The sequence below is a fragment of the Ctenopharyngodon idella genome, chromosome 22 (genome assembly GCF_019924925.1).
Source record: "Ctenopharyngodon idella isolate HZGC_01 chromosome 22, HZGC01, whole genome shotgun sequence".
Lineage (NCBI taxonomy): Eukaryota > Metazoa > Chordata > Actinopteri > Cypriniformes > Xenocyprididae > Ctenopharyngodon > Ctenopharyngodon idella.
Window position 1 is genome coordinate 23,273,750 of NC_067241.1, and position 15,514 is coordinate 23,289,263.

Genomic DNA, 15,514 nt, shown 5'->3' on the forward strand with positions numbered 1-15,514 from the left:
AATCATTTCATTGATATAAATCTGGGTTAATGTGAAACATAGAGTGCAACTATTAAAAAACATTTAATTATTATTATTATTATTATTATTATTATTAGTGTTATAATATCTTTTCCCTTAGTGTTTGTGTTTGGTGGTTTTGTTTCTGCTTCTGACAGGTTGTGGCATGAGAAAGCTATCTATATTTTAGGGGCTCTATACGTTATTTTAAGTTATTTGGCAGACCTTCACAGAACATTCAGGACATTCTCTGAACGTTTAGGGAACCATATTTTATTTGGAAATGTGATGTTCCCAGAACATTCTCAGAATGTCCCTGTTGCCCTTGTCATAAAATTTAATTGAAAATCAGAGCTAAATTGACAGTGGCTGTTCAAACAAAAACTGCAAAATAAAGATATAAAAAACAATTTTTTCTTTAATGTCTTACAAAAAAAATGCACTTTACAGGTACTTCCTGTATTATTATTATTATTATTATTATAAAACCTTTAACTTTGGTTTTTCTCCAATTGTTGTAACTGTGTTTCTGAAGCATGTTTGTTAGAACAAAAAATGTGAGAAAAAAAAAAAAATCTGATTAGATAAGTTTGGTTGTAATGAATTTTAAAATCAGAACATTTGATTGTCATAAGAAAGACATAAATAATGCAAAACTAACAGTTAACACACTCAGAGTTTAGACTCTGGATAGGATCAGGACACTCCATGATGATGGAATCACCATCTTTAAATAACCAAACCCATCTGATCAGAATTTCTTTTGCGTTTTTTGCTGTAACAAGAGCATTTTGAAACACAGCAGCCAGAGAAAAATTTGTTAAAATATCAAGAATCAGGAGCCCAGCTAAAGCAAACACTCACCTCCATAACGGAGACTTCAAACTTTATTATTTTCAAGAAAACATCAACATTAATTCTCATTAAAACGTTTTGTATGAAAGAAATAAAGTCATAATGGTTTGAAATAAGTGCGGATGCAGAGATCTAGAGCAGTGGTTCTCAAACCTGTCCTGGAGGAGCACCAGCCCTGAACAGTTTGTATGTCTCTCTATATCTGACACATCCAGTCTCTAATAATGAGCTCATGAGTTGAATCAGGTGTGATAGATAGAAATTAGACATTAGATATTAAAGGAATATAAATTAGGATATTTTACTTTAATCGTACAGTTTTTGTTTGGTAGCTGCTGCAGTCATTGATAATTTTTTTAAATGTTTTTTAATGATCTTTAATGCCATGCATTTTACCCTTTTTTTTTAAGTTTTTTTTTTTTTACAGTGTTCATGGTCTCAGTAAACAAGATGCTGCAAAGAAAATGAACAGAATAAGAACCAAATCCTTTGTACACCTTCCCAGAAATTATGATATTTATAAGACAAGTCCTATAGGAATCTTATAGGAATGGTTCCAAAATATGATAGAAATTCCAATTAGAATCCTGTACATTTTTCTTTCTGAAAATCCTTTGTTTGACAAAGGGCATGGTGTCAAGGACACACCTGGTAACATTTCACAGAACATTTAGAGATGGTCACAATGTGGAGTTCTTTTAAGGGTTGGGAGAGGTTATTTGGTGGACCTTCACAGAACATTCAGGACGTTCTGGGAATGTTTAGAGGACTATTACTATAGGACATTCTATTAACTTCCCAAATGTTCTCTCTGTAACGTTGTGACAATAAAATAACCAAAATGGAACATCCCCCTAAAGTCATATAAGGAACCTTGAAAACGCTTTCACTACCAAAAGAGGACGTTTTAGAAACGTCCCTATTCTGTAAATGTTCACAATTTTCGTCACCTTTAGAGAACTTTTAGGGAACATTGCGCAAGGTCACGAGAACGTTGCCTTCTACATGGGCATGTATCACGTTTTTTATTCAAAATATTCACAAACTTTTTAACTATATCATGAACTATTTGATATTCCGATTGTCAGATATGAGGAAGTGAATGTGTTTTGATGTTTAAACACCTTAATGATCATGTTAGTTGATATGAGCAATGAGTTTGCACCGCAATTCAGAGGATTAGTCGGATTTACATCACATTAATTCATCAATTTTTCCTGAAATACATAAAAGTAAGTGGCCAGTGAACTGGGAGAAGAATAGAGTAAACATTATTGTTTCATACATAATGCGTATCTGATATGAATAAAACACTTTTATAAGTCAAATTATGATTGAAAATATTTATTATATTATATTGCAGCTTCCATAGACATCAATGTATGGAATTTGAATTTAGCTATAAATGTCTTTTTTATTTAGCACATAATTTAAATGTCTATTTAAATATGTCTGAAACCTGAAATAAACATTATATGGTTGACCAGCCATGCATGTTTGAATTTAACAGTGACTCACTGAACATTCTAATCACACCTGTTTAAAATCGATCCTGTTTCGGGGGTGGAAGGGGGACAAATTGAAACTGAGGGGGCACAGATCAGATCTAAGGGGGCAATGTCCCTTTTTTGCCCCCTCGTGGCACGAGCCCTGGTTGGTGCTGTGGTTTATACTGAGTTGGCCCGTTGTATACCTGTGATAGGAACTCCATTGATACTCCATGTGACATTTGGGGTTGGTATCCCATCAGCCTGACAGTGCAGTCTCACAGTCTCTCCTGGGGCGTACAGGTGGTCCTCAGGCCACTTGGTCCAATAAGGAGCAGCTGCAAACAATCAAAATAATTCAAACTGTAATACAAAACTTTTAATATAGTAGGGTGCTGCTAGCATCCCTTCTTTCTAATTTGTGTGTGTATATATATATATATATATATAAAATGTACTTCACTTTGTTATCAAATCTGCCAAGAGCAGTGTTTGTGTTTAGACTTTATTTTAAGTTGTCATTGTTACATAAATGAGTACTGAGTAATAGAACCTTTTTTTTTTTTTTTCAGTTTTTCAGTACCAGTTTGTAGCATAGGCTATGGACTTTTTGTAAAGCTAAAATTTAAGCGGATTACTTTTAGGTTAAAAAATAAGGTGGTTAAGGTTAGCTTTAGCTGTTTGCAATTATGCATACAGTAATGTACAGTACTATTATTACTATAGTAAGTAGATATCAAATGCATATGAAGGACACTGTGAAATAAAGTGTGAGTGTGTGTGTGTCTCACCCTCGACTGTGACGGCATAGTGATGCGTGACGGAGCCCTGGCTGTTTGTGGCAGTGCAGACGTACTCGCCATCATCAGCCTCCGACACGCTCTCAATCTGCAGCCAGCGGCCGTACTTCAGCATCCTGACACGGCTGGGAGAGAGAGGGCTGTCTATCCGTTCCCACAGCACTTCTGGAGTCGGTCTTAATCAGAGGAAGCAACAGTTGTTAGTTCTCAAAGTGATCCTTAAAGACTTCTTGCTCGTCCAAGTTACGTTCTGACAGATATGAGCCCTACCTACCCTAGATGTGAGCCCTTCCTACCCTTTCCAATGGTAGGAAGAAGAATTGAGATCTGCAAGCTACATTACTAATAACAATGATAAAAGTAGTTCACAAGAAACATTAATAACTAGTCCAGTCCAACTTTGATGTTGAAGCCTAGCCTGAACATTTAAAAGGTCAGTTCCCTCAGAAAGTAAAATTTTGTCATCATTTACTCACCCTTGCATCGTTCCAAACCTATAAGACTTTTATTCATCTTTGTAACACAAATGAACATGTATTTAATATTAATTTTTGTCCAAGTACACATACATAGAGCTCATCAAACATGGCCGATGGCAGCTCAAAGGTACTTGCATGATGTGCGAGAACCAGTGAGGTTTCTTCTTCTGTGTCACGCCAGCTTCCTTTCACCATGATGAGCTCTATGTATGTGCCTTGATCAATGTGAATAATAGCCTAAATTATAAGTGATCATGTCTGTTCCGCTTGATTTATTTGGATTATTTTTTTATGATGCGTTTTCTTACTTTTTGGAGCTTTGTGGATTTTCAGCAGATGGACATAAATGAAGAGAGAATATTAAAAGTACAAGAGTAAGAACTTAAAGTCATTATTTCTAAGTTTGCATGGCAAACATCAGTGACAGCTTAAACTTGTCTGTGCCATCCAGTGATCATGGTATAAGCAGGATAATCCACAGCTGGCTGTGCGTTAAATCATTTTAACGTGTCCACTGCTTGTCAGGTGGTTATTATCTCAACGAACATCCTGCATTAAAACCGTCTAATGCACAGCTAGCCGTGGATTATCTGTATAATATTACATATAATATCCACTATACACAAAATGTATCTTTCAACATTTAGAGTCCTGTTAATTGTAAATGGGTCTGTTACAGTATATGTTCAGTCATCATGTGTCTGTTTGCTGTCAAATAATAATTCAAGAAAGTCATTGCACATGGTATACTGCACTCTATACATAATGTCTTGACAACAAAGCTTTGACTTTTGAATGACAAAGAGCAGCAGCATGTCGAATTTCCTCCATGTTCATGTGAGCTCACAACTGACGCATCCTCATACTTCTTTATTCAGACATTTAAAATGTCTGGATATATTAAATGTGTAAACTACAGTAAATATGCTCATATATGTTACATATATAACATTGCTATAGTCACAGCAATGTGAGTCATACTACACCAGGAGTCCAGTATAGCAGATCGTAAAACAGATTTCAACTGAAGAGAGCCTGCAGTTATTTTTGCTAATGGTGGTTTATTTAAATCCAGTGGGCATGATAAGAAATTGACTGAACACTCACAGGCCCTCAGGGATACACTCTAGGGTCAGCGTTTGGCCCCGGAGCACCAGATAAGAGCTGTGGGATCCTGTGGGATGGAGCAGCTGGGGCCGCCGGTTCTTTGCCACTGAATTTGCTGTGAAAACAGGAGAACACCAGTCAATTAAGTTTTAGTGATTTCTAAAAATAAGCTTTATTTCCGCATAATTTTTTATTTTTTTGAACAATGTAATTGCATGTGTGTAACCCTCTTTGCTACATGACTAGAGAAATTTCACAATATTTAATATAATTTTACAGTAAAATACTGTTCAATTTAAGGGTTTTTGTAAGTAAAAAATAACAAGTCATCCTGTAATTTACAGTGAAAAAAAATTCCCTGTGTGACACTTTACATTTTATGTTTTTTCATTGAAATAACTTTCTTCTTAATTTTTTTTCTTACCATTTATATGCATAAGGGTTTTATGTTACATCTCATGTTGTTAAATTCATGTTTATTGTGTTTGATTGATTTTAGTACATCAGTAGGTTGGTTTATTAACATTATATCAGTTAATGAAATCTAATTAAAAAAAAATTTTTTTTTTTGGACTGGCCATCAGGAGACACAGGACTAAAGCCTGGACCCCCATGAATTCAGAACAAATTTTTTTCCTCTCTGTAAATATGTTTCAATAATTCAATAATTTTCAATAGTTCAATAATTAAGATCTCAGCAGTGTTAGGGGTAATACATCATAAGTAACATGAGTTACATAATCAGATTACTTTTTTGAAGTAGTACTAGTAAAGTAATGCAATACTTTTAAATTTACAACAAAATATCTAAGTTATGTTTTCAAATAAGTAACACAAGTTACTTTGTTTTTCCTATTTATTGACTGACAGCTCTTCTGTCCCCAATTTTGAGAGGAATCGGGAGTGTAGAGGCGTTGTGTGTGAACATGATGGTTACTGTAGTTCTAGATGTGAGCCTGCATTTATTCATCTCACTTCCACAAAACTGATTCAGTATTCCTCAGAATGAATAAAAACAGTGAAATGCTAACTCAGAATATTATGCAAACCTGCAAAAATTAAAATACAGTATGTTAAATAACACAAATATACTTTCCCCCGGTTTCACAGACAAGGCTTAAAGGGTTAGTTCACCCCAAAATGAAAATTCATTAAAAGTCATTAATTACTCACCCTCATGTCTTTCTACACCCCTAAGACCTTTGATCATCTTCGGAACACAAATTAAGATATTTTTGATGAAATCCGATGGCTCAGTGAGGCCTCTACTGAGAGCAAAGCCACTGAACCTCTCAAGATCCATAAAGGTACTAAAAACATATTTAAAACAGTTCATGTGAGTATGATGGTTCTGCCTTAATATTATAAAGTGACGAGAATACTTTTTGTGCGCCAAAAAAACAAAATAACGACTTTTCAACAATATCTAGTGATGGCCGATTTCAAAACATTGCTTCGGAGCTTTACGAATTGAATCAGTGGTTCAGATCGCCAAAGTCACTTGATTTCAGCAGTTTAGCCGCTTGATAGGAGATCCAAATCAGTAATACGAAACAAAAGATTCGTAAAGCTCAGAAGCAGTGTTTTGAAATCGGCCATCACAAGATTGTTGAAAAGTTGTTATTTTGTTTTTTTGGCACACAAAAAGTATTCTTGTCGCTTTATAATATTAAGGTAGAACCAGTGAATTGTCTGTGAAACCGGGCCTTAATGTATTATTATAATCATCCACTGATAATGCCAGATTAATTTGGTGACGGCGCCATCTATTGGTCGACAATATGATTACATTATACTTTATTCTGCTAATGGCTTTTTTTTAACACTTTGCCCCAATTTATCACTTGAATGCTATTTTCGACCAATTTTTTTTGCCATTGCAGTGCTTGATCCAGTAACTGCTTGAGGTATTTTTTATTATTATTGTTATTATTAAGTTGTTTGACATTTTTCCCCTCTTCCTTGAAATGCATTGTTTTTCCTTTACTCTTTGGATATGCTTCAATTTCCTTCTTTTTGTTCTGCATTGTAAAGCACCCCTGGGTTTTCTTATAGAAATACATCCTTCACATTCACGTGCAGAGAGCTTTGGTTGAGTTATGAAAGGTGCACTTATCACTGGTAGAAGAAGGTTCACACACAGGCTGTGACGCTGATGGCGATGGGCTCTTTAGGCAGGATGACGCTGGCCTTGATGTAGTGGGCATTGCAGGTGTAGTCTTCTCTGCTGTCATTGACTATTAAGTTGGCAAAGTACAGGTTTCCGTCCAGACTCATGGTCACCCGCTCATTCTGAGGAATGTGGTGCAACTCTGTCAAAAAGAAAGAGAGGAATGGGATTCAGTTCCATCAATTCAAGTGTCATGCAGGGCAATTTAGTTTGACAGAATTAGATTCAATAGGAAATTTACGTGTGTCCATCCAGTGTATTTTGGGAGCGACAGAGCTCTTCGGGGGGTTACAGTAGAGGACTGTACTTTCTCCCTCCTCAAACAGTCTTCGTTTCTGCTTCTTCTCTTTGGCCAATGTTGGGATGGCTGTGAAATAGCCAGCACAACACTTTAATGTATCTATCTATACAATGTCCAGTGTTTATTCAACTCACTATTGATCCAAAGGGCCCTGTCTTGTTTATGTCATCAAAAAGACCTCATAGTCGCCCACTTTCTAAAGGCCAATTCACACTGCTCCGACGGACGGCAACAGACACTTGACAGGTTTTGTCAGATTAGTGTATTAATCTTGTCACTGTTGAACAACTTTCGCTTTCGCTGATTGACCATGTTGAATCTGCATTTGTCAGGTCTTTTGAATGTCTGGGAAGTGACGTACTATAATCTGATGACTGTTGGCATTAATCGGAGTCTATCAGTGCTGTGTGATTTGGCCTTAAGTAATGCTGTCAAGATAACACAGATCTCTATTCACTCTAATGACATGCGAGTAGTGACATTTGCCATCATACTCTAGGCAACATTCATGCATATTAGATTAAATTCCAAACGTCTGTTGGAATGCAATACTAGTGTACTGCTTACTGTGAACTGTGCAGTGATAAACACTGTGTAAGTCATATTCGGTTTGTCACTACACTATATTGTTATAATTGAAACAAAACCTCACAGGTTTCATAATTGTTAGTTTCACATAAATTAATCATACAGATTAACAACTCAAATTAGTTAATGAATGAATAATTAAAAATGCATTATACAACCTCTATATGTATATCCAACTTTACCCACATACATACTGTACACACTGACGTTAAGTAATGTGTATTATGTAACAAATCTCAACTGCTTGATTGTTTATATCATTGCAAAATGTAAACATTATTATCACCCCGTGATATAGCCTATATTAAAAGTTGGATACATGGTACATCCTACTTTACCTGCTAATCTCAACTGCTTCATTACAAAAACTGCATCATTATAAAAAATAAACAATATTATTGCTCAGCTCTAATCTGCTAAATGCTACTATAAGGCATGAAGGTAAACATCAACATAATAATTTTCTGTAAAGCTGCTTTGAAACAATGTGTTATGCACTGTCCGAAAAAAACAAAAACAAAACAAAAAACCCAACAACATGCTGATCTTTTACTTGCACTGTTAGGGTACAACAGCTTGTCAGTGTGGCAAAAACCTTATAGGGACATTTTTGTTCCTATCAGCCCCTAAAAAGCTGCATTTTAGTACCTTAGAATAGTAATAGTTACAGGAACTACACAGCAAAATCCCCAGAGTTAAATCAACTCTTCTCAATAAGAACTTCTCTAAATGTGTGACAGAAATAAAGTCAATCTGGTTAGTAACAAGTGAAGCTTTTAATGCTGTTTGTGGAGTTGTTTAATCAGATCTTGAGAGATTTAATGTCTTTTATCTTCAGTTGATTTAATCTAAGGCTGTGGATCTGAAGTCAGTTGTAGTTCTTGTGTTTCTCTTTTCTTCAGTGATTCTGCTTGTTAACAGCAGGTGTTTATCACTAATGCTCAATCATCACTTAATGCATTTCTTAATTATCTCATTAACTTTATCTCTGCTTCAGTGTTACTTTAAAACTATTTAGAGAGGGACCAAATGTACTCTGAGCAGAGTTGATTTAACTCTGGGGATTTTGCTGTGTATAGTCACCAGTGCGGTCCCCTGAGAACTAAAGTTTACCCTAGGACCATTTTCCTGGTTGGATTCGCACCACCAGTAGGAACTCTTAAGTGACATAAGCCATCACTTACGTCCTCACGTACGAGCCTGAGCACACAGCACTCCCATTCTTCATCTTCATTCGTTTACGATTTTAAATAAATATATCATATGTTGTAATATAAAAATCCTGATCTCATACAAGTACTTTTTTTCAACAATATCTTGAATTTTGTGGGCATTTGCATTAATTCCTCATTAATTTCTGACCCAGCACAACAATATAAATAAATGTTTGTTGTTATGTTATATTGTTATATGCACTGCCAGGCCAAAAAAAAGTCGCTGTTTGGATTGTAATAGGTATGAATCTATGAATGGATCATTATTACAGTGATTATTATGTTTCTAGCATGTTATATGTTTGGCAACAGTTCTTTAAACCCTTAAAGATGGAAAGTGTAGCTTTTCATTTCTTAAACAACCATGTAGGAAGACACGTCATGGCCATATTCCAGGATGACAATGTCAAGATTCACCAGGGTTAAAATTGTGAAAGAATGGTTCAGAGGGCATGAAGAATCATTTTCACACATGAATTGGCACCTCTGAGTCCAGACCTTAATTCTTTGGGATGTGCTGGAGTAGACTTTACAGAGTGCTCACCTCTTGCATTGAAATAACATCACAATGTTTATTTCCATCGAGAGGTGCATCATTTTTTGGTCAAGATCTTGTATTGACAAAGACTTTCAATGAAATTAAGGTCTGGACTCAGAGCTGCCAATTCATGCGTGAAAATGATTCTTCATGCTCTCTGAACCATTCTTTCACAATTTTAACCCTGGTGAATCTTGACATTGTCATCCTGGAACATGGCCATGATGTGTCTTCCTACATGGTTGTTTAAGAAATGAAAAGCTACACACTCCATCTTTAAGGGTTAAAAGAACCGTTGGCCAAACATATAACATGCTAGAAACATAATAATCACTGTAATAATGATCCATTCATAGATTCTTAAGTATTTGCCTATTAAAATCCAAACAGCGACTTTTTTTTGGGCCGGGCAGTGTAGTTTTGTGTATGTTATTTTATAAATGTTTATGCATTTAAAACACCCAGATCAGTGACTGAAAGTAGTGTGCTGCACATTTGACACATGGGAAATGTAGTAGGTCATCCAGGTATTCCATGCATACAGAAATGTTGCATATAATGCACAGTTAAGCATACTGCAGAGAAAGTAACAAATATTAAGAGCACTGTTATTCCAGACACTGAGCCAGTGAGACAGTGCAGTGTTTGAGGACAGACTCACACTCTGTGATCAGGTGCACCAGGTCTGAGACGGCTGTTCCCAGCTCGTTCGCCACATAGCAGCGGTACGAGCCCTGATACGATCTCAGCTCCTCATCTGGTCTCGCTGTCAGGCTTCCAGACTCCAGCAGAACCTCCCCAAACTGGCTGCCATCTTTGACCCAACGGAAACTGTTCGTGTGAGACAAGAACAGAAAGACCATCTTAAAATGACAGCAAATAAAGACAAACAGATTGAGAGAGAAAACACAAAGGAATATATACAGTACTGAGATCCATCTTTTCAGACCGAAGACAACTGAGGAACTCAATGTTACAAAAGCTGACCACAACTGTGCATATAGTGATGATGAGAGATTATGACTAGAGAGATGTCAGAAAGGGACACAAATCCCCAATAATGATTCACAGTGAGATTTTAAAGTGGTGGCCTGATTCACAGAACTGCAAATTTTATCTGACACACCGGTTCAGTTCTACTAATGATCTGATGATCTGAATGAGCTGAAGAAGCAGTGGTTTAGAGGTTTCTAGGGAAGCTCACGCTTACCTGGGCTTCGGGTTTCCAGTCGCCTCACAGGCCAGATCGATGTCATCCAGAGAGAAAGCGGTTTGAGACTCGGGTTGAGTCGTGATCTTTGGAGCTTCTTTGACTGAGGGGGAATCGTTGTAACAGAAAGCATATCAATGTTTTGAGTAAAGGTTTAGTTCACACCAGCTGTGTGTGAGAGCAACTGTTACTTCTGACAATAAATGCTCCAGAAATATTGTACAACTGGTATTTTCTCATCGTGTCCACCTAAAAACTTTGGAATAAAAATAGTAGGGGTGTAACGGTACCCTCATGTCACGATTCGATACATATCACAATACTGAACTCACAATATGATATTATTGCGATACTCCAAGACATATGGTAAAAGGATAACAAAAAATGTACTGTTGATTAAAATGCTAAATTTGATATTATATTGGGGGTGGAAATGATTAGGCTTGGACTTGGTGCTGGTAACCCAATTCACAGGACAATGGTGACACCAGAATAAACATATTCATGATTCTGACTCTGAAACACAGATTTATTTGAGATGAATATGTTTGCACTCTGTCACTGACTAGATATATTTAAAATAATGTAGACCACTTTTTACTGAAAGACATTTGGCATTATCAGGACCCACATATTTTCCTCCATTGCATTATTATACATTATATTCAACATTATATATAGTAGTTTAATGTAGTACTGACACTAAAACTCTGTAAACTTGAATTTTTTCTCACACAGATATTTTAATTTTTGGTGAACTATACACAATACATATTGTCACTATCCACAATACGATATTGTTGCATTTTTGTATTGCGATACACTGTGACATGATATTTTGTTACAACCCCAACAAATAGTGATCACTTGTGTGTCAGTATGGTTACACAAAATAACATACTGTTGCATAGCGCAGGAAATATCATTTTGTTGAAGCTATAATGTAAAAACTCTTACACAGAGCCAGAAATAAAGAAGCGTAAAAAGGAAGTCGAAGTACTTACGGTTGCTATATGTGTCTAAAAGAGCAGCAGAAGGAAGTAGGGGATGCAGAGAGAGAGAGAGAGAGACAACAGGGTTAGACAGAGTCATGCACAAGCACTCAGACTGTGAGGCATTTCTATCGATGTGAGACGACGTCCTACAGAGAAACAGATTTATGTAAAATCAGATGATTCAGTTCATGTGTCTGAGACCACTCTGATCAGCTTACACACATTTAAGACAGAAGGGATCAGGCAAGTTTGATCTCATTAGACAGAATGAGTTTAGCAGAACAGGAAACAAATACCTAGACACATTTTTATCAAGAATCGTTGTGACTTTTTGGCTAGCTACACTGAAAAAAGGTGTTGGATTTACAATTTGATCATGTACATCAGTTCCACATTAATCAGTTAACAAACATAATTTGTTCACATAATTTCAACATCATGGAATTAAGTTATTTTTAAATAACCCAACTGAGTAGTCTCAAAGTGATTTTAATTTGTGTCACATGACTGAATTATAAGGTTATATTAAAGCTGCAAGCAGCGATGAAAGGGCCCTCGCACCCGGGCTCACCGCTATTCGTTGGCCTTAGGAAAACAGTGAACAGTGGGTTACATGCATGTAAGCGAGTAAATACAAGGGAAATATGGCAAAGTCATTTCAAAGTGCCACACTTCCTGCTGCCAGTAGGTGGCGCTTTGACTGTAACTGAATATTGCCATGTAGATGTGTTCAGGCCAGGAGTATTATCAAACATGTGAAGTTTGGAGCAGATCAGACATTGTATGCCTGAGTTACAACAACTTCCTGTTTCATGGCGTTAATCGCATACATTAACAAATAGCCAAGTGTTGCATGATTTAACATGTTTCTAGTATGTTTGGCACTTCGTGGCATATTGAAATGTGTTTCTGTGAGTGAATTACAGTGTAAAGCATGCCATTTCCTGTTGGCAGCAGGTGGCGCTATGACTAACTGAATATTGGCATATAGATGTCTTTAGGCCAGGACTCTTATCACACATGTGAAGTTTCGGACAGATCAGACATTGTATGCCTGAGTTACAACAGCTTCCTCTTTCATGGCGAAACATCAGACTTTGTCGGGCCGCCACAGACATGCCCTTCAGTGAAAACTCCAGATCTTTGCAATTTATCATCCCTAAGGCCTTAAGATTAGACTGACCATATATGATGATGTTCTGGTTAAATCTTTAATCAGTTAATCAGAGTGTAAAACATGTCATTTCCTGTTGCCCGAAGGTGGCGCTATGATTGTAACTGAATATTTGCATGTAGATGTCTTCAGACCAGGACTCTAATAAATCATGTGAAGTTTTGGGAAGATCGGACATTGTATGCCCGAATTACATCAACTTCCTGTTTCATGGTGAAACATCAAAATTTGTCAGGCTGCCACGGACACGCCCTTCAGCGAAAACTCTAGATCTTCGCAATTTAATGTCGTCAATGACCAAATATGACGTTGATCTGATTAAAGCTCTAGGAGGAGTTTGTTAAAGTACAACGTCTGGAAATGGCAAAAAGTGCAAACATTTTGCAGACAAAATATCCCACTTCCTGTTGGTTTTCAGATTTTGCAACAGGAGACTTTTTTGTAGGTATTGGGCTGTTACATGTGTCTACCGAATTTCATACCTGTACGTGAAACGTGGTGTGAGGGGCACTTCGTTGAAATTTTGTAGGTGGCGCTATCGAGCCATCGACCCATAACAGACGTAAATTTTCACCAGTTCTGATGCGTGTGCAAAGTTTCATGAGTTTTCGAGCACGTTTAGGCCCTCAAAAATGCGATTCATTTGGGAGAAGAAGAAGAAGAAGCGGAATAATAATAAACAGAGCAATTCCAATAGGGTCCTCACACTATCGGTGCTCGGGCCCTAATTAGTATGGTTTCCTAACAGAATAAATTTACACAATTTTTTTTTATATTTTGGTGACTGAATTATAAGATTGTATTAGCTAACTATCAAACTATTAGCTTAGCTAGCAATAGCACATATTAACATGTTAAATGCTAAGCATAAAATGCTTTTTGGGAAAGGTAATAAAGTTGCAGACCACAGGCCTAAGCAAATGCTCCACACTTCTCCACAATGGTAACCCATTAATGGTACTAATCATTCCAACATTATTGAACTTTAAACACTATTAAACACTATCAAGTCTCCCCCTTTTCTCATCTTGTTCAAAAACACATAAAATAACACTTAATTTGAACAGTTTTTACTCTCCTCATTAAGTCCCAAGCAAAGCATGCTGGGAACTACAGTTTCAGCAAAAATCATTTCCGAGTACTTGATTGGCTCACATTCGCTCTTGATTGGCTCACATTCGTTCTAAATAGTTTAATCTAGTAGATTGCACATTTTAGAGAATTACATTAATCGAAAGCAAAGAAATCAAGTTTTTAAAGTGTGGATGCCTAAAACCCTTCTTTGTTACAGTGTTTTTTATTTGCTTTGGTGCTGTTTTCACAAGTAAGGTCTACATTTTCAGAACTCTCTGATCACACTTGTGACAGTCATTCTTTCAAAACCTGATCCCACGCTTTCAGTTTTTCTATATTTCAGTCATGTAATATATGAGAACATTTTTTATCAACGAAACACAACAGTGTGATCTTCTTTCAAAAAAAGAGCCATCTTTACAATGTAAATCCAAACAGTATAACTAACTTATAATGGAAAGTACCTTTTACTCAAAATGTGCCAAAAAGTTAACAAAAAAAAGCTAACTATTATTTTTGAGTTCATTCAACATCTATCAGAGATTTAAGTTAACACTAAATATTTTTTTGAGTTTTTACAGCTCCTCTAAAGTTTAGAGTTCAGGGAACTTGAAAAAAAAAAAAAAATTAAACCATAATCAAATAATTTAATGTCAAACATACGCCCTCTAGTGGCGGTTTTTTTTTTTTTTAACAAAATGTGATGTCATCACTGAACGTGCACTCAGATGCTTTCCCTCCACACAGATACCCAGACTTTCGCAGGGCAGTTGAATTCGACAGCAGGTCAATTCAAGTCCAAATACATACATTTTTATTTCGATAGCTACAAAAATATGCAAGTATTCAGCATGTTTATAATAATGTTGCAGACTGGTCTAATTATAGTTGGTATCGGCTACACTCACATCATCCACCCACAGGTTATCCACACTGTAAACCCTAACGCTGAAAATAATTAATTGGTTTGAGTAGGACAAACTTAAATTTAACAAAGTAGTTCAGTCAACTTTTATTAGTATTTAGAACTTTCTTTTTCTTTCAAGTTCACAGAACTGATATATTTTAAGTAAACTGAACTGTTTCATTGTTTTGAGTTTTATAAACTTATTTATTTTAATTTAGATGAACTTAAGTTTAACTGAAACTGGGCTGGGATTTCTATTTCCCAGCATGCTTTGCCCATGGCAGTTGAAAGGGAGAGTAAATGCTAAAATTAAGTGTTATATAATGTTTTTTTTGTGTGTGTGCAAGATTAATGTTAAGTGGGAGATTTATAGTGATTAATGTTTTGTTATGCTAATATAGAAAAGTTTTTGTTGTGGGTTTTTAGAGCATTACAGTCATGGTGACAAGCGGTCCATGCGGCTTGGTTTGAGAGCAAGCATATTATGTTTTTTTTCTTTTTTTTTTTGAGTTTTGTCAACTTATTCGGGTTTACAGTATACTTAAAACTTTGAGTTGCATTAAATTAAGATGAACAAAACACCAAATATATATTTTGATTTAAATTAATGTTTAT

At 36.1% G+C, this 15,514-nt stretch overlaps 1 protein-coding gene across 2 annotated transcripts in view; it reads right to left on the bottom strand.

Moving 5' to 3' along the window:
• The window catches only part of l1camb (L1 cell adhesion molecule, paralog b), a 52,962-nt gene that overhangs the window by 20,852 nt on the left and 16,596 nt on the right, over positions 1-15,514 (bottom strand). The window contains exons 3-10 of one of the 2 annotated variants that reach the window (XM_051881226.1): positions 11,754-11,768; positions 10,750-10,852; positions 10,201-10,370; positions 7,140-7,265; positions 6,870-7,040; positions 4,729-4,843; positions 3,134-3,318; positions 2,549-2,680 (exon numbers count right to left, since the gene is read on the bottom strand). In XM_051881226.1, the coding sequence (XP_051737186.1) occupies positions 2,549-2,680; positions 3,134-3,318; positions 4,729-4,843; positions 6,870-7,040; positions 7,140-7,265; positions 10,201-10,370; positions 10,750-10,852; positions 11,754-11,768 (1,017 nt within the window). The remainder of the gene's footprint in view (positions 1-2,548; positions 2,681-3,133; positions 3,319-4,728; positions 4,844-6,869; positions 7,041-7,139; positions 7,266-10,200; positions 10,371-10,749; positions 10,853-11,753; positions 11,769-15,514) is intronic. The other variant, XM_051881227.1, reaches the window with a different exon arrangement.